The sequence below is a fragment of the Panthera pardus genome, unplaced genomic scaffold (assembly GCF_024362965.1).
Source record: "Panthera pardus isolate Hobbes unplaced genomic scaffold, ASM2436296v1 HiC_scaffold_15, whole genome shotgun sequence".
In the NCBI taxonomy this organism is placed as follows: Eukaryota; Metazoa; Chordata; class Mammalia; order Carnivora; family Felidae; genus Panthera; species Panthera pardus.
In genome coordinates, this window is record NW_026526710.1 from 1183401 (window position 1) to 1205336 (window position 21936).

Sequence of the window (21936 nt, forward strand, 5' to 3'; positions counted from 1 at the left end):
GGTCTCGCCGCCGCCAAAGTTTCCCGGAGGAGCCGCGGCCGCCCGTCCTTCCCCGGCCCCGGGCGTGGGGGCGACCCCCGGGCGAGAACTGTTTCCGAGGGCGACCGGGCCCCGTCTCCGGCTAGACCCCGCGCCTCCATTGCGCCCAACTCGGATTCCCAACTTGGGAGGCGCCGCGGGCCTGCGCACGCGCGCCTTCCTCGCCGCCGCCGCCGCCGCCGCCGCCGCCTCCTCCCGCCGGGGAGCAGGCTCCGGGCCGAGCCGCGCGCCGAGACTCGCCCCCCGCGCGCCGCCCTCCGGCTCGCGGTCCGCCGCCCCCGCCCATGCGGACGGCCGCCCGCCGCCCGGTGCGCCCTCGCCCGAGGGCCAGCTGAGCGCGGACCGCCCGCGGCGGCGCGAGGTGGGCCCGGCCCGGCGCTGCCCTCGACAGCGGCAAGTTTGGGAGTTGCACTAGTTTGCGGGGTGGGGGAGAGGCCGGGCGGGGGGCCATGGAGGAGGACCGGGGGTCGTCGCTGGCGGCCGAGTCGGCGCTGGAGAAGAACGTGGCGGAGCTGACCGTCATGGACGTGTACGACATCGCGTCGCTCGTGGGCCACGAGTTCGAGCGGGTCATCGACCAGCACGGCTGCGAGGCCATCGCGCGCCTCATGCCCAAGGTCGTGCGCGTCCTGGAGATCCTGGAGGTGCTGGTCAGCCGCCACCACGTCGCGCCTGAGCTGGACGAGCTGCGCCTGGAGCTGGACCGTCTGCGCCTGGAGAGGATGGACCGCATCGAGAAGGAGCGCAAGCACCAGAAGGTGGGCAGCGGCCCCAGTCTGTCCATCCGGGGAATGGGGCCGCTGGGACCCGAGGGCCCTTCAGCATCCCGCAGCTGTAGGCGCGCACGTTTGTGTACGCAGGGACTAGACGAGGATGAGAGAGGGAGCGAGGGAGGGAGGCCCCTGGCCCTCTTTTGTCCAGCCAGCGCCACCTGGCATATACTGCCTCAGAGATTAGGGCAGTCCTTTGGAGTCAGACCTGAGTTCCAGTCCCACCTTTACCGTCTAATAGCTGTGTGACCTTGGGTAAGTTACTTAACCTCTCTGTGCTTTATTTCCTCGCATGTCAAATGGTGATGGTAATAAGACCCACCTCATTAAGAATTAAGTGTGATATATCTAAAGCGCTTAGATGATATTATTTTCCAGAAATGAAATAAGCCCTCTGCCCTTCAGTCAGGCCCCTTTCTTCTTCTCATCCCCAAACCCCCCCGTAGCAAAGGGGATGTGACCTCCAGCCACCCAGCTCATCAACCCCCAGACTCTGGGTTTCTATTTGCGAATTGTTCCCAGAATTCCTTCTAATTTATGAAACTGAAGTGCTTTCCCCTCCTTGATTTTATCTTTAATCTTCACGGAACTCTCTGAGGCAGGAATTGTCTTCGTTTTACAAATGAAGAAAATTGGGGGAGGGGGGATTTGCCCCAAATTAGTGCTGAGAGAATCCCAGGCCAGTGGAGGTAACTCTGGTGCCTCTTCCCCACCCAGGGGATAGGACACGATTTGGGGCAGCTTTAAGCTAAGCCTCTGCCCTGTGAACAAGAATTCCTCGGATGAATCAGGGCCTCTCTACTGGACTGGGAGTCTAGACAAGGTGCCCGGGGAAAAGGAAGTGGGAGATGTGTGGTTTCCTGCCCCAACCTCAGGCCAGGGAAGCTTCTGTCAGACCCTTTGGACAGAGAATAGGAGGAAACGCCTTTCCTAGGAGCAATCAGGGTGCCTGAGGGGGCTCTGGCTTGCTGTGTGGCCTCAGGAAATGTACTTGGCCTCTCTGAACCTCTCTGGCAGGCCATAACCTATTGTGTTTCAAGGAAAATAACCCAGGCTGTGTATGTAGTCTTAACCTCGGGGCAGAACTGCCAGTGGTTAAGAGCACTAGTGTTTGGGAGGTTTGACAGTGTTTGTCCTCATAGGTCCCTGTGCCCTGAGGTCAGGAAGGAAACTCAAGCTCCCAAGTGTTAGGCAACATTTCCAAGATCATGCTCGGAGCTTGAAAATGCCCCAGCCCTGTAATTCATGTCAAGTTCCCAGGGACTTTGGAGCCAGACAGCCTGGCTTCAAACCCTGCCACTGTGTGATCTTAGGCAAGTCAGCTCACCTCTCTGTGCCTCAGTTTCCTCAGCTGTAAAATGGGGATAATAGTACTCATCTCATAGGGTTGTGGGGAGAATTGAAGGGTTGGTTAACTTCCATAAAGTGTTTGGGACTAGGCCTGGCCCATCATGAGGGCCTTACAAGTGTTAGCTGTTGTCTTTAGGCCTGGATAGGCTTTCAGTGAGGTGTTCATGGTCTGATACTGGGGACCCCACTCCCAATCTCTTTTAGAGAGTCAGGGGAAAGGATCTTTGAAATCCCCTTGTGTGGCTGCCAAGGGGCTTAGCCCGGGTCACACAGAAGTCCCAGCGCCTCTGTTCCCACCCTTGACGTTGGAATTCTGCAGCAGCTGGGCTGGGGGACATCCTTGGGAGCCATCGGAGGCCGCTAGGCTTGGAGTCAGATGGCATTCCCAGCCAGCTGCACTTGTCACTTCTGGAACGCCGTCAGCCAGGAAGTAAACCCCAGCGTGCTCAGAGCTGAGGCTTGTTTGTAAACACTGAGGATGATCTCTTCTAAATCAGAGGGCAAAACCCTCTTCCCATCCCAGCCCCTTGTTTACTTTTCTTTGTATTCTTGGGATCAAGAGAGACTTCTCTGGGTTTTTTTTTTCTTGTGGTCTCAAAGGCTCTTCAAGGTGTTATTTCCACAAAAATCTTCCTAACATGTCCTTGGTCTTATCAGTTTGTTCATTCCTCCCTCTTTTTTCTGCCTCACCCCCCTCCCTCTCTCTCTCTCAGCACAACGCATGCACCCTGTCTTCCGCCAACTCCTCCCCTGAGCATACCCCCCCCCCCCCCCGCCCCCAGATTTAGTCAGTTCTGCTCATCACACAGACTCAGGCCACAGTCTTGACATGTTCTGTCTATCTGGTTACTCAGTCTGCAACCCCGTTGATGGGCCACAGCATGCAAAGTGCCCTCCTAAGTGACATGGGCAGTGCAGAGACTAGGAAAGCTGGATCCTCATCTCAGGCAGTGGGTGGGTAACTGGGAAGACAGGAAAAATACCAACAGGCTTAGAAAGCAGTGGCTGTGCGGATACAGTTGTCTATATTGTTAACAGGATATGTTGTTCATTTGCTCATTCAACAGATGTATTTATCCAGCACCTGCTATGAACTGGGCACTGTTCTGGGCACTGGGGAGACAGCAGTGACCACAGTAGATGAGGTCTTTGGACCTGACTTTCTTGGACCTGACTTTCTAGTGCAGGGCTGTCCATAGAAATATTATGTGGTGGGGGGTGGGGGATGCCCGGGGTGGCTCAGTTGGTTAAATGACTGACTCCTGATTTCAGCTCAGGTCATGGTTCATGAGATCGAGCCCCATATTAGGCTATGAACTGACAGTGTGGAGTCCGCTTGGGATTCTCTGTCTCCCTCTCTGCCCCTCTCCGACTCGTGCACACACACTCACTCTCTCTCTCAAAATAAATAAATAAACTTAAAAAATAATATTATGTGACTTGTCACATTAATAAAAAGACACAGATGAGGTTAAAAAAAATTTTGATATCTTATCAAACCAAGTCTTTGCAAAATATTATTTCTGCATGTAATCAACATAAAAATTATTTTTTATTGAGATATAATTGACATATAACATTGTATTAGTTTTAGGTTACAGCATAATTTTTTTTAATGTAATTTTTTTTATGTTTATTTATTTTTGAGACAGAGGGAGACAGAGCGCGAGTGGGGGAGGGGCAGAGAGAGAGGAATACACAGAATCTGAAACAGGCTCCAGGCTCCGAGCTGTCAGCACAGAGCCCGATGCGGGGCTCAAACCCACGAACTGTGAGATCATGACCTGAGACAGTCAGACGCTCAACTGACTGAGCCACCCAGGTGCCCCGCATAATTTTTAAAAAATGTTTATTTTGAGAAAGAAAGAGAGCAGAGGTGGGGCCTAGGGAGAGGGAGAAAGAGGGAATCCAGAGCAGACTCCTTAATGCAAAAGCAGAGCCTGATGCAGGGCTCGATCCCATCTACCGCAAGATCACGAGCTGAGCCGAAATCAGAGTTGGACGCCCAACCAACTGAGCCACCCAGGCGCCCCTAGGTGTGCAGCATAATGATTTGATATTTATGTGTATTGTGAAATTTACCATCCATCACCTCACATAGTTACTCAAATAATTATTAAATAGGTATTTTGCATTTTTTTCCCTATGTCTTTGAAATCTGATGCGTGTTTAACCCTGTTGCACGTGCTAGTTCAGACCAGCCACAGTTCAAGTGCTCAGCAGCCACATGTGGCTTGTGGGTACTCTATCGGATGGTGCAATTCTAGTGTAAGGAGATAGGTATTTTTTAAAGTTTTAAAATTTTCGGCTTGTGGGAAGTGCCATGAAAAAAATAAAAGAGTGATATGAAAGAGACTGACTAGGATGGGACAGTCAGGAAGGCTTCCCTGAGGAGGTGACATCTGGGCTGAGATCGGAATGAAGTGTGGGCACCCTCCACAGAGAGAGCTGGGGGAGGGGCGTCCTAGGCAGACACCACAAGTGCAAAGGCCCTGTGGTAGGAACGGGCTTGGTGTGTTCAAGGAACACGAAGAAGGCCAGTGTGGTTAGAACAGAGTGAGTAAGGAATACGGGGGGGGGGATGAGGTCAGGGAGGTGGACGGGTCTGATTATACTGGACTTAGTAGGCCCACATAAGGAGTTTGAAGACTCTTAGTCCTGAGAAGGCAAAGGAGGTGATCAATCAGGGGTGACTTCCTGGGAGAGCCTCTTAGCTGGTGTGGAGGCAAGATTAAATTTGCTGCGGTCAGCTCAGAGGCAAGAGCCACATGCTGCCCTGTGCCCCCTTTGAGGGAAGGAAAAAAACAACCCTGCGGGTTAAAGTCTGTATTCATCTATTGCTGCTGTAACAAATTACCACAAACTTAACTGGCTCGAGGTAACACAGTTTTGTTAGGATAATGCAGAATATGCTATTTATGGGTCATACCAACACGGATAATACTGGATAAAACTCTGGAGCTCAAAAATCAGAAAAGGGTTTCGCTGCGTCGAAACCAAGGTGTCAGAAAATTCATTTCTTCTGACAGCTTTCGGGGACAATCCACTTCCTTGCCTTTTCCAGCTTTTGGAGGCATTTCTTCGCTTTTGGCTCCTTCCTCCACCCTTACAGCCAACAGAGTACCGTTTTCAAATCTCTAGCTCTGGCTTCTGTCGCCACATCAGCTCTGACTCTGATCCTCCTGCCTCCCTCTTTCGCCTGTGAGGACCCTTTGATTACGGTGGGTCCACTGGATAACCCAGGAGACTCCCCATCTCAGGGTCCTTAACACCTGCCAGATTGCTGCGTGAGGTCACATAGTCTCGGGTCCCAGGGACTGGGATGTATGTGCACGACTTTGGGGGCCGCTGTTCCGCCTACCGCAGTCAGTTACACTTGACCGTTGCCCACTGGGACCCTCTGTGCTCAGCCTGTGCCAGACGCGAGCAGGGAAGAACCAGCTAGAAGAGCCACCTGCGCGTGGGAAGGCCGCATGCCCGCTCCATCATTCCACCACCGCTTCCGCCCTCTGGCCCTACCCTTCACCTCCCTCGGTGACCTTGAACAGCTGTGCGAATACTTAGTTATTACCTCTCATTTCCCCAGTGCAGCAGACTTCCTGACAAAGGAGATGGGGATTTAGGAATGTATTTAAAAGATGAACGGAGGCCGTGTTTACCCGGCCTTGGGCCGGCTTGTGACAGGCTGTAGGAGGAACAGAAACCGGCAAACACATCTTTAGCATTTTCTGGGACCTGGGCACCATTCCAACCATTGACATAATCCTCATGACAGCCCTCAGAGGTAGATATGACACTATTTTCCACATTTCCAAGATACCCAAAGATTCAATAACTTCTCGAGCATCAGCTAGTAAGGGGCAGAAACAAGATTCAAACAGGCCAACAGGCTTCGGTATCTATGCTTTCAACTGGCATTATGTCCCGCAACAGCGACCGTGCTCTGTTTAGTTTCTGGTTTTACAGCAGACTTTTTTTTAACGTTTTATTTATTTTTGAGAGACAGAGACAGAGACAGAGCGTGAGCGGGCGAGGGACAGAGAGGGAGACACAGAATCAGAAGCAGGCTCCAGGCTCCGAGCTGTCAGCACAGAGCCCGACGCGGGGCTCGAACCCACGAACCGCGAGATCATGACCTGAGCCGACGTCGGACGCTTAACCGACTGAGCCACCCAGGCGCCCCAGAATTAAACACTTTAAATGGGTGAACTGAGGGCACCTGCGTGGCTCAGTCGGTTGAGCGTCTGATGTCAGCTCAGGTCATGATCTCGCGGTTCGTGGGTTCGAGCCCCACGTCAGGCTCTGTGCTGACAGCTCGGAGCCTGGAGCCTGCTTTGAATTCTGTGTCTCCCTCTCTCTCTGCCCCTCCCCTGCTCACGCTGTCTCTCAAAAATAAATAAATGTAAAAAAAAACTTTTTTAATTAAAAAAATATAAAGTATATAATTCAGTGGTCTTGGGTCTGTTCACAGAGCTGCGTAACTTTCAGTAGAATCGATTTTAGGATAGTTTCATTACTTCGAAAGGAAAACCCATACCCATGAGCGGTCATTCACTTCTCGTTTCCCCACCAACCCTCCAACCCTAGACGAGTGCCAGTCTGCTTTCTTTCTCTGTGGATTTACCTGTTCTGGATACTTCCCATCAGTGGAATCATACACTGTGTGGCCTGACTGCCTTCACTTAGCAGCATGTTTTCAAGGTCCATGCATGTTGTTCTTCAACTGACGGACATTTGGGTTGTTTCTTGCTCTTGGCCCTTGTGAAGAATGCTGCTGTGAACATTCGCATACCGGTCTTTGTGTAGACATGGGTTTTCATTTCTCTCTTTTTTTTTGAATGTTTATTTATTTTCAAGAGAGACAGAGACAGAGAGCAAGCAGGCGAGGGGCGGAGAGAGAGGGAGACCAGAATCCGAAGCAGCTCCAGGCTCTGAGCTGTCAGCACGGGGCCCGACCCGGGGCTCGAACCCACAAACCACGAGATCATGACCTGAACCGAAGTTGGGTGCTTAACCAACTGAGCCACCCGGGCACCCCTGGTTTTCATTTCTCTTGGGCAGATCCTTGGATTGGAATTGCTGGTCGCATGGTACCTGTTTCTCTTACCAAGGGGCTGCCAGACTGTTCCCCACAGTGGCTGCACCAGTCTGTGTGCTCACCAGCAGGGCTTGAGGGCTCCAGCTTTCTCTCATCCTTGTCAACACTGATCATCTCTTTCCTTGATTACAGCCCCTCCCAAAATAACTTCCATGGACTGATCTTAGTTATCCTCACGTCAACCCTGCGAGTCTAGATGATGGCTCCCCCACTAAGGGAAACTGAGGCTCGGAGGGGTGAAGCGAGTTGGTTGCCCAGGACCGCTTCAAGAGACGCCTGTGTCAGAGACACAAGGAGTGCTGGGGCCCGGGGGCATCCCCGGGGGTCTTTGCAGCTTCTTTCTCCCTGGGAGAGAGGTCTGTCCTCACTCAGGGTCTACCCACAGATCAGGGCCGCGACCTGCCCAGAGAGGTTGGGGGGTGTTAGGGCCCCTGTGGCCCGGGGCCGCTCATCCGCACTCTCGGTCTGTCTAGATAGTTAGGAGGTATGGTTGTAGCCCAGTCGGGTCCTGGCCTTGCCCAGAGGAAGGGCACCTTCCGTCTCTTGCAGATGGACTAGTGGCGGCCTTGTTCTCGGTGCCCCAAAGCCCAGGCAGGCCCGGGCTGCTCCCGAGGGAGGGGGGTGAGGCCACCGCCCCGGGCAGGCTGCGACCCCACGGCCGGCCCGTCGCTTTCGCAGGAGCTGGAGCTGGTGGAGGACGTGTGGCGGGGGGAGGCGCAGGACCTCCTCTCTCAGATTGCCCAGCTGCAGGAGGAAAACAAGCAGCTCCTGACCAACCTCTCGCACAAAGACGCCAGCTTCTCGGAGGAGGAGTTCCAGAAGCACGAAGGTAGGAGGAGGGGCCAGCCCGGGAGGTCAGGGGAAGGCTGCTCCCACCGTGATCGCCCACCTCCTCGGTAACGGTCATGGTCACGGTCCCCGAGTGAGGGAGGGCGCGTGCTGGGTCCCAGAGCCTTTTGTCTCGTGTGGTTCCTGTCGCTCTGCCTGGGAGAGAACGTGTAGCCCCACTTTACAGAAGGTGAAACTGAGGTTCGTTCAGCGGATTGTCATGGGTTCCTCCCTTTCGAGGCTCCGTTCTAGGCACGGGGGACACACAGTGGACAAGACGAAGCCCTTGCCCTCGTGAAGCTTGTGTTCTAGGGCTGGGGAGGAGCTAGATGATAACCATGTAAACAAGTAGATGGCATGGTTCCAGATGGTGACCAGGCCTCTGGGAGAACGCAACCTGGGGGTGTGATAGAGGTGATTTGGTGGGGGGCTTCTTTAGATGAAGTGATCAAGGAAGGCCTCTTTGACAAGGTGACACTGGAGCCCTAGTGAAGTGATGGAGTGAGCAATGCAAATATCTTGGGGGAGAAGCAAGTTCAAAGGCCCTGGGGCATGCGTTCTGTAAAACCAGGAGGGCCAGTGTAACAGGAGAAGATGATCGAGGACAAAGGTGGTTAAAGATGAGGTCAGAGGGGTCAGCAGGGTCGGATCACACAGCCCCTGAGAGACGAAGGTTTGGATTTTATTCCAAGAGTGCGGGAAAGCAGCTGGACTCTTGCCATGGGCACACGTTGAACAATGAACGACCGAGGATGGTAAACCAGATCTGAATGGCACTGGAGCCCCTAAACTGTCATTCACCCTGCAAGCAGTTATCTAGACCCTTCACTCCAGGCCCTCTGCTGCTTTTGGGGATGCAAAGACAGACATGGGATATGCTCTGAGCCCCCGTGGGCCTGCGTCAGCCCTGTTCTCCCCTGGAGCCTCCTTCCTAATCAGAGGCTGCCTGTTGTCCCAGGAGTGTCAGACCTCTCTCTTCCTCTTGAAGAAACTCCCTGGGGACCCACACAAGCCCTCCCGCCTCCCCCTGCTCGATGGGGTGAGAGACGGGCTTGCATGGGGGCTGAAGTTCAGAACCATAGTTACGCCTCTGTGAGATTAAAGTAGCAGCTCACTGATACGGACTGTAGAGGCCGAGAAAAGAGGACATATCGATCCAGGTGCTGCAGTTCTGTTTTCTTTGGGTTTCCTGTGTTGACATGCCTATCGTGCAATGAAAGCAAAAGTCTTAGTGGTTAGAAGGATTGGCTCCAGAGCCAGACTGCCCAGGTGTGAATCCTAACCCAAGACTTACCTCCTAAGCGACTTTGACCAAGTCACTTGATCTTTGTGTGCCTGAGTTGCTCTCCACGTGAAAAATGGCAGAAACACTGTGTGTCACTCTTAAGGTTGTTGTGACAATTCGATGAATTAGTATCTGTAGTTTGCTTAGAATAGTACCTGGTACGTACACACAGCAAGTGTCAGCTGTTATTACTGGATTTCTGTTACCTAGTCCAACCTCCTTATTGAACAAATGAGAAAAATTGAGGCTGAGAGAGGGGCAGTGAGGTGCCCAAGGTCATACAGCAAGTTAGTGGTGAAGTCAGGACTGGAGCTTGAGTCTGCCGAATCAGCCCCCTCCCCCCCACCCCACCCCCCAAAGAAGGCTTGTACCTCTCTGGGACCTCTTGATCTCAGGCCACCAAATGGGAATCGTGCCCAGCCCCAGAGATTGGGCCACTGTGATATTTTAGTGCCCAGGCGCTGACAGTTCTGGACAGAACACTGTTTATTCATTGACCCTTTGTAAACTCGTTTATCACTGAAGTGCCTGCTCTCTGCCTGGTGCTCTGGCTGGATTGCCATGTTGGAGCCCAAGAGGCACCTGCTAGGGCCCGGATGGAAGAGTGCGGCCGAAGGAAAACTATTATTGTACTTACAACACTCTGACCCAGATGTGTGGGGTATTTTTTCCCCACACCAACCAATTTTCCAGGCACCAGCTGTGTGTCCTAGAATTTAATTCAGTTGTGACACTGTCTACCCCAGAGTTAGCATCAGACTCCACAAGTTGAAGGATCAGTCCCACGAGACCGCCCCCACTTCAGGTGTCCTTTGCAGGCGATGGGTCCCCAGGATACACACATTTCTATCCACCTTGGCTGCAAAGTCACAGGTTCCCACAACCACCCCCCACAAGCTCAGTACTTTTCTGGAACGGCTTACAGAACTCAGAGACACGCGATTACTGGTTTATAAAGGATACAAAGGATATTATAAAGGACTCAGATGAATAACCAGATGAAGAAGGGTACGTAGGGTGAGGTCTGAAAGGGGTCCAAGCTCAGAGATTTCTGTCCCAGTGGAGTTGGGGTGTGCCACCGTTTGTGCACATGGATATATTCATCAGCCTGGAGGCTCTCTGAACCCCAGAGACCGATGGGAGTGCCATTCTGTAGGGATGCACGATTAAATCACTGGCCATTGGCGATTTGCTTTGTGATTAGGTCAATCACCAGCCCCTTCTCCCCGCTAATCACCAATCATATAGTTGGTTCCTCTGGCAACCAGAACCCCATCCTGAAACCATCTAAGGGGGCCACCAAGAGTCACCTCATTATCATAAACTCAAACATGGCAGAAAGGAGCTTATGACAATAGAAGATACTCCTCTCCCCTCTTCAGGAAATCACAAGTTTTAGGAATTCTGTGCCAAGAACTGGGGTCAAAGACCAAATGTGTATATGATACGTATATATCATACATATATGTGTGTATGTGTATATATATATACATGTTATATGTGTGTGTGTAAAGTGCTTAGCACTTATATTCATATTCACATACATAAAATGTATATTATGCATATATAATTATATATTATATGTATAAATATATTTTTCTTATTATATTGCAATATCACAGTGGCATGATAGTGCACACTCAGTCCCTTGAATGAAAAATAAACCCAGCAAGTGTAATACACAGAGCAGGAGATTACAGGATAGGAGAGTTAAACCAGTTATACTGGAACTTACATTAAATGTAAACGGACTAAAAGTTCTAGATAAAGATTGTCAAAAAGGATTAAAAAATTTTTTTTTCATGTTTATTTTTGAGAGAGACAGAGAATGAGCAGGGAAAGGGCAGAGAGAGTGAGACACAGAATCTGAAGCGGGCTTCAGGCTCCAAGCTGACAGCACAGAGCCTGATGCAGGGCTCGAACTCACTAACTGCGAGATCATGACCTGAGTCGAAGTTGGACACCCAACTGACTGAGCCACCCAGGTGCCCCTGTCAAAAAGGACTTTAAAAGTTCAACTGTATGTTGTTTCTAAGAGACCTCTCTGGTAAAGGCTGAAAGTAAAAGGCTGAGAAGAGATGTACTGTGCAAACACTAACCAAAAGAAAGCTGGTGTGGTTATATGGATGGAAGATAAAATAGACTTCAAGGCAGAGATCACTCTGTGATGATAAAAAGTTCAGTTCACCAAGAAAATGTGATTTTCAATTTGTGCATACCTAGTAATTTAGCCTCAAAGTTTATAAAGCAAAAGCGAGGGGCTCCTGGGCAGCTCAGCCGGTTAAGTGTCAGACTTCAGTTCAGGTCGTGATCTCACAGGGTTTGAGCCCCACATCGGGCCCTGCACTGGTGGTGTGGAGCCTGCTTGGGATTCTCTGTCTCCCTCCCTCTCTGCCCCTTCCCCACTTGTGCTCTCTCCCCCTCTCTCTCAAAATAAATAAATAAACTTAAAAAGAAATAAAGCAATAATGAACAGAAATATGTCCAGAAGAGGCAAATCTATAGACACAAAGCAGACTAGCGGTTGCCAAGGGCTGCAGGGAGGTCAGGAAAGGGCGGGGGGTGGGGGGTGACTGCTAAGGGGAATGAGGTTTCTTTAGAGGAGTGATAAAAACATAGTGGTAATGATTGCACAGCTTTGTGAACATACTAAAAGCAACCAAATTCTACACTTTAAATATAATAATTTAAAAAGCGGGCAAATTTATTTTAAAAAATTTTAATGTTTATCTATTTTTCAGAGAGACACAGAGTTCTAGCAGGGAAGGGGCGCACAGAGAGGGAGACACAGAATCCGAAGCAGGCTCCAGGCTCCGAGCTGTCAGCACAGAGCCCTGCGCGGGGCTCGAACCCGTGAACTGCGCGATCATGACCTGAGTTGAAATCAGATGCTTACTGACTGAGCCACCCGCCCCCAAAGTGGACAGAAATTAAGAAAAAATACATCCACAATCATCGTGGGAGATTTTAACATGCCTCTCTTAATGGACAGAGTAAGCAGAAAACCAAAACCAAAACAGTAGGGACACCTGGATGGCTCAGTCAGTTGAGGGTCTGAATCTTGATTTCAGTTCAGGTCATGATCCCAGGGTCGTGGGATCGAGCCCTGCGTTGGGCTGTGCGCTGAGCATAGAGCCTGCTTGGGATTCTCTCTCTCTCTCTCTCTCTCTCTCTCTCTCTCTCTCTCTCTCTCTCTCTCCCTCTCCCTCCCTCTCCCCTTCTCACGCGTGCGCCTGCTCTCTCTCTGTCTCAAAAACAAAACAGTAAAGTTCTAGGATATGATCAGGGGATTAGTAAAGCCATGTCCATGTGTGAGGGAGGGGAGACCAGCCCCAGCCCTGCAGATCCTGGCCCGCTGAGCCCCGGGAGATGCAAAGCAGACAGAGCATCGGAGGTACGAACCTGCTGCAGCCTGTGGACGTAAACGGCCGAGGACTGGACTCAGGTGGGGCCAAAGTTTGACTTTCTTCCCTCAAAAAATTGCCTACAGCCCGAGAGCTGAAGGCAGGAAATCTGCTTGGGCGTCTCAGTTAACGTTTTCCGTCAAAGGAGACCTGAGCCTGAGCGGTTCCACAGCTGAGGCCCCCACGTCCAGCCTGAAGACTTGAGGACATTGATGGAGTTTTTCCCAATGTTTTACTTTCAGGAGAAAACAAAATGAAAAACAACTTTTCGAAGCAAAAATAAAACGCATGCATGTTATTATTATTTTTTTAATCAAACAGTGCAAAACTGTGGTGAAAACTCGATCTCCCTGCCACTGCTAATTCCTGTTCCCAAGCAGTCTGCCTGGAGGAAGCCCTGGAAAAACCCTTTACAGTCTTTCTGCAGATTTTCTGTGCGTGTTCAAGTGTCCATATTGACACCAATGCAGAAGGAAAACATCCCCTTGCACCCCCTCACAAATGGTAACTATCTCTAGATGTTTGGCGCCTTGGTTGTTGGGTTTTTTGGTTTTGTTTTACTTTTTTGTTTTGGAATAATTTTAGATTTACAGAAAAGTTGCATAGTACAGAGAGTTCCCGTAATCCCCCTAAGAGTGACGTCTTATGTCACCACGGTCATTGGTCAAAACTAAGAAACCCACATTGGCGTGTTGCTGTGAACTGTCCCACAGACTTTATCTGGATTTCACCAGGTTTCAGGTTAATGTCCTTTTCTTGCTCCAGCATCCAGCCCAGGATGCCATACTGGATACAGTGTACCTTGATTTTTCACTTACTGTATCTTGCAGAATTTCCATATCCATACGGATCTGCTTCCTTGTTTTTTAAGAACGGCAAGGCAGTAGAGCGGAGGAGTTAAGACCGTGAACTCGGAAGCCAGACTGCCCGAGTCCAAACCTGAGCTCCACCGGATCTCACCTGTGGCCACGTTATCTGCCTTTACATAATTCGACTTCCTCATTTGTAAAATGTGAATATTATTATAAGGATTAAATGAGTTGCTGCATGTAAAAGGCTTGGCACGTAGGAAGCACCAGACAAACCTTTGCTGTGATTTGTTTTATAACTGCATTATTGAGCTATCGATTCACCCATTTAGAACGTACAGGCCAGTGGCTCTTAGCCTATTCAGAATGTGCGGTCATCACTACAATTTAGGACGTTTTCGTCACCTTAGAAGAAACACCAACCCCCTTCCCACCCCCAGCCGCAAGCAACCACTGGTCTGCTTTCTGCCTCCGTAGATTTGCCTTTTCTGGACGCTTCATGTAAATGGAATCGATCGATAGGTGATCTCTTGTGTCTGGCTTCTTTCACTCAGCATGGTGACCTCAGGGTTCATCCACATGTAGCGGCTGTCCGTGCCTCACTCCTTTTTATGGCTGAGCGATACCCCACTGTACGGATAGGCCGCGTTTTCTGCTTATCCATTCATCTGTCGACGGACACTTGGGTTGTTTCCAGCTTTGGGCTGGTGTGAGTAGTGCTGCTGTGAACATTCCAGCACAAGTTTTTGTGCAGACGTGTGTTTTCAGTGCTTTGGGGTGTATACCTGGGAGTGGAATTGCTGGGCTGTGTGGTAACTACGTTGAGGTCATTGAAGAGCCCTCAGCTGCCTTTCTGTCTGGGACCTCTGGGGGTGACCCGGGAGCTCCCTTGCCTGCCCCAGTGATGCTACAGAGGCATCTGGGGCCTCAGGCCGTGGCCGTGAACGCCCGGGGCGGCTGCTCCTGTGCACATCATCACATCTGTCCGCTCTGAGTGGGAGAGCTTTGCCTCAGCTCTCTCTCCAGACCCCTGTGGGCTTAGCCCCCACGGGCACCATCTGAGACGCCCTTCATTGGCATCTAGCGTGGGTCCGACTCCCAAAGGGTTAGCTCGGGGAGGCTTGGGTTTTCCACTCAGCACAACCCCCACCCGAGTGGAGAGACCGGGCAGATGCCAGGCATGCCTTTCACGGTTATTTTTATTTTGCACGGGAAACCATGGGAACACAGCACGGACAAAAGCATTTCTGCCACCTGTGAGAGGAACAGACGTGGGGCAGAGGGGTCCCTGCGGGGAGGCGGAGCCCGTGACGTTCGACCTGTGTGCCAGGTGCTCCTTGAGATGTGGGGCAAGGCCCAGGGGCTGAGTGAGGATTTGAGGGCGCCGCTGTGGGGTGTGGGGCGAGTGGGCCAGGAGAGCCTGTGTAGACGAGCTCGCCCTGCATATGCAACAGTGCTTATTAGACGAACATGGGGCACAGGGCACTGTCTGCCGTCTCCTGCTCCCTGGAAGTCTCCAGATTAAAGAGCACGTCCCTGCCCCTTGTTTTTGGAAATCCTTTTTGTCGGCTGGAGGGCAACGAGAAAAACTGCTTGTTAGGGATGTCTGGGTGGCTCATTCGGTTGAGCATCAGGTCGTGATCTCCCGGTTCGTGAGTTCGAACCACACGTTGGGCTCTGTGCTGACAGCTCAGAGCCTGGAGCCTGCGTCGGAGTCTGTGTCTCCCTCTCTCTCTCCCTCTCTGCCCCTCCCCCGCTCACACTCTGTCTTTCCGTCTCTAAAAAATAAATAAACATTAAAAAAAATTTTTTTTAAAGAAAAACTACTTGTTAGCATATGCAGAAATGAATTGCAGGCCTCAAAGCCATTGGACTAGGGAGGTGTGGGGGGCGGGGGTAGGGATGTGCTCAAGGGTCTGGAAAAAATTCTTGGGCTCTGGCCAAACAACTCCGTAACCAGGAGAGGAGGAAAACCGACCACAGAGCCATTTTCTGAAGAGCAGCCTAGAACAGCAGTGCCCCCCCCCCCCCCGCCATAATATAAGGCATCGTGTTCTCAGAGACTGCCGGGTAGAGTTCAGATCCCAGCCCCACCCTTACCAACCGGGGCACCGGGGAAGGGCACCTACCGTTCCCATCCTCAGATTCCTTACCTGTGAAATGGGAACAGCGGCTCCCGGCTCCTGGGATTGGTGAGAACGAAGTGTATAGAGCATCAGACTTGGAGCTGCCCAGTAAAAGATGTCCCTGAGGGCGATTAGGTTGATCTGGTCCTACCAGCCGAGCCTTACGTGGAGGCTGAGAGTGACTGGTATGAATTTTAGCTCAGTAAAGACTCGGCTGTGCACCCTCTCTGGGCCTTTCCGCGTAAGCCTGCCAGAGCGGTTGAGTTTCCTGGGGTTCCTGTGGCAAAGCGCCGTGAACTGGGGCGCTGAGAACAACGGAAATGCGTCCCTCTCACAGATCTGGAGGCCAGGAGTCCAGAGTCAAGGTGTGGGAACCTCGTTCCGCTGCTGGAGGCCACCAGCGTGCCTTGGCTTGTGGCCACGTCCCTCCAGCCTCTCCACTGTCACGGGGTCTGAGTGTCTGTGTCAGAAGCCCCGTCTCCTTTCCCTTCCAAGGGTTCCGGTGCTAGGATTTAGGCCCCCCTCGTGTGGCGTGACCTCGTCTTCATCAGTTGCATCTGTAGAGACTTTTTTTTTTTTTTTAACGTTTATTTATTTTTGAGACAGAGACAGAGCATGAACGGGGGAGGGGCAGAGAGAGGGAGACACAGAATCCAAAACGGGCTCCAGGCTCTGAGCTGTCAGCACAGAGCCCGACGCGGGGCTCGAACTCACGGACCGTGAGATCGTGACCTGAGCCGAAGTCGGCCGCTTAACCGACTGAGCCACCCAGGCGCCCCTGTAGAGACTCTTTTCACGGAAGATCACATTCTGAGGTTCCGGATGGACAGAGGTTGGTGGCGGGGGGGGATGCTCTTCTAGCCCGTACACTTGCCGATAACGTCAGGAGCTTGGGCCACGGGAGGCCGGCAGGATGGCAGCGTGGGCTCTGCCCCCACGATCGCCTGACTGTGTCAACCAGGTGCCACTAACTGGGTGCCACCAACTAGCTGTGTGGCCCTGCATAAGTTAAGTAGCTATCGTGTACCTCAGGCTTCTTCTGCCGTAACAATGAGGAGAACAGGAATTCTACTTCGTAAGGTTTTCCCAGGATGAAATGAGCTCTAAGTACAGTTTCGATCAGGTTTTTCCAGAAGGAGATTCTGAGATGAGAATTCCTGTGCAGGTGATTTTATTTATTTATTTTTTAAGTATTCATTTATTTTTCAGAGAGAGAGAGAGAGAGAGGCTGAGCATGAGCGGGGGAGGGACAGAAAGAGAAGGAGACACGGAATCCGAAGCAGGTTCCAGGCTCTGAGCTGTCAGCACAGAGCCCGACGCAGGGCTTGAACTCACAATATGCAAGATCATGACCTGAACTGAAGTCAGACACTTAACCAACTGAGCTACCCAGGCGCCCCCCCGCTTTTGTAAATCTTTATTGTTAATTTATTATTTTTGAGAGAGAGAGACAGAGAGTGTGAGCAGGGAGGGGCAGAGAGAGAGGGAGACATGGGATCCAAAGCAGGCTCTAGGAAGGCAGCGTGGCATCTTGGAGAGGACATGGGACTCGGAGTCAGAAAACCGGGGTTGGAGCCCTGGCTCTGCCAGGGCTTGGCCGCGCGACATTGAACAAGTCTGTCTCCGGGCCTCAGTTTTCCGTATGTGTAAGATGGGACTGATGTTAAAAACAACAGTGATAATAATACCCACTTCTGGAAATAACACTGAAATCGGTTAAGGATATAAAGCGGTTTGTCCTTAGTGGGCTTGGTGGGAGTGAGTCGTGCTTTGGGCATGAGGGGGGCAGCGGGGGATGAGTCCCGACCGCATCAGCCTGGAGCGTCTACCCCATGGGAAGCCCTAGAATACAGAGACAGTTGAGGCAGGATGGCTGCCCTCCAGGACGTCCGCATTGTGACTGTTACAAAAAGTCTCACGTTGTTCAGGAGCAAGGCCCAGGTCTTACCTGGGTTTGTGGCCCCCGCAACATCGCACAAATGCCCGTTCTAGACGCACAAATGCCTGTTCATGGTGTTGACCACCTGCTTGGGCATATCCAGGACAGGAGAGGGGAGATTCTCAGCGGGAAAGACTCAGATGGAATGGAGCAGGTTGGAGGAGGGAATCATGTAGGGAGAGAAAGGGAGAATGTTTCTCTCTTGTTAGTCTGTGGTTGAGGCTGACCACCACTGCTCCTGGGAAGCAAGGATTAGCTGTCAGCCCCAGTGCTTGTAGGAGGCTGAATAATGGTCCCCAAAATATCAGGTCCTGATCCCTGGAGTCTGTGGATGTTACCTCGTAGGGTAAAATGTTTACAGTTGCGGGACGCCTGGGTGGCTCGGTCGGTTAAGCAGCTTGCCTTCCGCTCAGGTGGTGATCTCCCAGTTCGTGAGTTCGAGCCTTATATCCGGCTCTCTGCTGTCAGTGTGGACCCCGCTTCAGATCCTCTGTCCCTCCCCTCTCTGTACCTGCTCTGCTCACCCTCTCTCTCAAAAATAAATAAGCTTAAAAAAAATCTTTACAGATGCGATTTTGTTTAAGATCCTGAGAGGGGGAGGGGTGCCTGGGTGGCTCAGTCCGTTAAGCGTCCGACTAGCTCAGGTCAGGATCTCGTGGTTTGTGAGTTTGAGCCCCACGGCAGGCTCTGTGCTAACAGCTTGGAGCCTGGAGCCTGCTTCGGATTCTGTGTCTCCCTCTCTCTCTGCTCCTCCCCTGTTCATGCTGTGTCTCTCTCTCGAAAATAACTAAACATTAAAAAAAATTAAAAAAAAAAAAAGATCTTGAGAGGGGAGGTTATCCTGAATTATTCAGGTGGGCCCTAAATGCGATCAAAGTGTCCTTATTATAAGAGCGGGGCAGAGAGAGGTCTGACACAGACAGAAGAGGAGGAGGCCCTGTGACCACGGAGGCAGAAACCAGAGTGATGTGGCCACAAGCCCAGGGACACTGGGAGCCACCAGAAGCTAGAAGAGAGAAGGGACTCATCCTCCCCTAGAGACTCCGGAGGGAGCACAGCCCTGGCGACATCTTGACTTTGGACTGATTTTAAACTTCTGCCTTCTAGAACTGTGAGAAAATAAATTTCTGATGCTTCAGGCTGTCCGATTTTGTCACTCGCGTTGCAGCGGCCACCCGTCCCCACGGTCTATGAACGCCCTAGATCGCTTAGCGAGCACCTGCTGTGTGCCGGGCACCGTGCTAGCCGAGGGAATACGCAGTGAACAGGGCAGGCAAGGCCCTGCCTCCCGGGGCCGACTGTATGCTTCGGGGGGCCGGGGGCGGCAAGAACAGACAGCGCCCCTTGGCTCTGTCTCCCACGCTTCCTGTGTATTGGCCGAATCAGTCCTCACAGCGGCCGGGTGGGGTAGGTACTATGTTTCCCATTTTGTGGATGTGCAAACTGAGGCACAGAGAGGCTAGCCCGAAGCAGCGGCCGGGGCCCTGAGGCGGGATGAGCTCGGAGGGGACCGGGGACGGGGGGGACGCGGGGCTCACCCGCTGCCCTCGCCCGCCCCGCCGCAGGCATGTCGGAGCGCGAGCGGCAGGTGATGAAGAAGCTGAAGGAGGTGGTGGACAAGCAGCGGGACGAGATTCGCGCCAGGGACAGGGAGCTGGGTCTGAAGAACGAAGACGTGGAGGCCGTGAGTGGCAGCCCCCGCCCCGTGCCCGCCCTCCGGGCCAGCGGTCCCCTTGCCCCCTTCCGTCCTTCCGTGGGCTCTGGGCGGCGGGGGCCGCGGGGCCGACCCCCGGCCGAGTGTGCGCTGCCCGCCCCGTGACCTTGCTACTCCCATGCCCCGGGGAGGTGCCGAGGCCCAGTCAGGCTTTGTTCTGGCCCCGACGCTCGTCGTGCCCCTCCGGGAGCAGGCCAGCAGGTCCGGGCTGCTCTAGAAACCCGGACGGCGTGTGCGCCGGAATTAGAAAAAGATGCCCCGTTCTCAAGGCGTGCTACCGCTGTCCGTTCGGAAGTCGTCGTAATACGCTGACGACAAAACACTTCTCTTCCAACTGTCATCAGATTATCCTAGCGTTTCTGGCCTCAGCAGTTCTAAGAATACGAGCAGACTTCAAACAAAGCAAGATGTCTCCGGTGCGAATGGCACGCCTGTAGGCGATTTGCCCTCGTGCGGTGCACCGCATGAGCCACTGCCCGTGGCGGCCCCATAAACAGGCCTTCCTCTTTCTCCAGCTGCAGCAGCAGCAGACGCGGCTGATGAAGATCAACCACGACCTCCGGCACCGCGTCACAGTGGTGGAGGCCCAGGGGAAGGCCCTGATCGAACAGAAGGTGGAACTAGAGGCAGATCTGCAAACCAAGGAACAGGAGATGGGCAGCCTGCGGGCAGAGCTGGGGAAGCTGCGAGAGAGGCTGCAGGGTGAACTCAGCCAGAATGGAGAGGAGGAGCCCGAGGTAAGTGGGAAGCCAGCCACCGAAGCCAAGTGGGAAGGTAGGTCTGGGAGCCGGCTCGAGGTGGGCAAGGCTGCCTGCTTTTTCCCATTACCCTTAGGGGAAGTGGGAGGAGCCTGAGGGGGGAGCTATAGCGTGCGGCTGGCTAACTACGCGGACTCTAGAGCTGGTCCGACTCGCTCCGAATCTAGCCTGTTACTACCTCCCTGACCTTGGATAAATTACTTAGACTTTCCGTGCCTCAGTTTCCTCATGTCTAAAATGGGAACAATAACAGTCTAGCCCCAGGTCATCGTGACAATCAAGTGAGTTAGTTCATTTACAGTGTTGGCTGTTGTTATTGAGTCAGAAAGGCTTTTTCTGAGGAGGTGATCAAGGGGCGCCTGGGCGGCTCAGTCACTTAAGCGTCCGGCTCTTGATTTCGGCTCAGGTCATGATCTCACAGTTTGTGAGATTGAGCCCCGAGTTGGCCTCTGTGCTGACATCTCGGAGCCTGCTTGGGATTCTCTTTGTCCCTCTCTCTCTCCCCCTCCCCCACTCGTTCTCTCTTTCTCTCTCAAAATAAATAAGTAAGCGTTTTTTAAAAAGAGGTAATCAAAAGGAGAGAGTAAACAGTGAAGGGGGAGTGAGTTCCAGGCAGGGGAGTGGCACACGCAAAGGCCCTGTGGCAGGAGAAATTGCAGTGCAATCAGGGGAGCCTAAGAAGACAAGGGTGGCTGGTACGCAGTGTGAGGGGGGAGGCGGAAGGCCTGAGTGAGGTCAGAGAGATGGGCACGGGCTGGTGCTGCAGGCCAGGGAGGCCACAGGGTGGGGTTTGGTCTTCTACCTGAGAGCACTGTGCTGAGTACTGTGGAGGTTCAAAGAGCTTACTGTCCAGTGCAGGAGACAGACTTGGACACCCACAGCCACTTAAGGTGGGAGGGGATTATCTTCGTGGTAAGAGATTGTCTTCTGGGTTCCGTTGAGGCAGAGCTTGGGAAAAGGAAAATGCGCAGGAGGTTTACCTGGGAGGTGACCCCAGAGATCAGGGGCATGAGACGGGGAAGAAGGAAAAGTGGATTCAGGGGTGTTACTGCAGTGGGAGCTCAGTCCTGCTGGGACCTCTGAGAAACACACAGAAGTGTCTTTCTGGGGGAGAAAGGCTTGGAACGTTCATCCACACGCACCCGCCCCCAGTGAGCTGGTGGCCTCTGGGGGTGTTATGTCCCCGACATTCCCGGGCAGAACTTACAGAGCAGATCTCAGGGCAGAAATGGAAAGGTGTGCGATGTGTGCCTGGGGCTGGGGGGGCGGGGGGGCTTTTTCCACGGCTGGAACTCCACCACAGCTACACCTAAAATCTGGACACGGGGCACCAGAGGGGTCTGCCCCAGAGAGGTGCCCCCGGGGGGTGTACCAGGAACACAGAGATGGGGCAGTTAATCCTGACGGGGGTGGCGCACAGTTTCATGGAGGAGGTGTCCCTTCAGCTGGATGTCAGCGTTGACAGTGCTAAGATTTTGATAGGTAGTTGTGGAAGGTGGACGTGCTGCTTCAGAAAAACAGTGGACTGTTCGGGAAGGGCTTGGGGCTTACTCTTTCTTCCAGCAAATATGTACTGACTATTTCAGGTTTGCAGACAGTGTGCTAGTTTCCTGGGTTACAGGTAGGGGAGGGAAGACAGATGAGCCCACAATCAGGTTGGCTGAAATGCCAGCACGGTCGTTAGATATCTCGTGAGTTCAGGCCAGACACTTCTAGATTCTCTGAAGCACAGGCACCTGGGATACAGTTAGGGAGGTTAGGGAAAGAGGCCTTAAAAGGGAGAGGTTAGGGCTTGCTTTTTGGCTAAAAGTGACAG

At 52.6% G+C, this 21936-nt stretch overlaps 1 protein-coding gene across 7 annotated transcripts in view; it reads left to right on the plus strand.

Annotated features, from left to right (window-relative positions):
* Nucleotides 1-303: 303 nt before the first annotated feature.
* Nucleotides 304-21936, plus strand: part of RILPL1 (Rab interacting lysosomal protein like 1) — a 38766-nt gene continuing 17133 nt past the window's right edge. For 2 of the 7 annotated variants that reach the window (XM_019467651.2, XM_053901945.1), the window contains exons 1-4: nucleotides 305-797; nucleotides 7936-8086; nucleotides 19214-19332; nucleotides 19878-20099. In XM_019467651.2, the coding sequence (XP_019323196.1) occupies nucleotides 489-797; nucleotides 7936-8086; nucleotides 19214-19332; nucleotides 19878-20099 (801 nt within the window). In that variant the 5' untranslated portion in view covers nucleotides 305-488. Of the gene's footprint in view, nucleotides 798-7935; nucleotides 8087-19213; nucleotides 19333-19877; nucleotides 20100-21936 lie in introns of all 7 variants that reach the window. The other 5 variants (XM_053901948.1, XM_053901947.1, XM_053901946.1 and 2 more) reach the window with 4 other exon arrangements.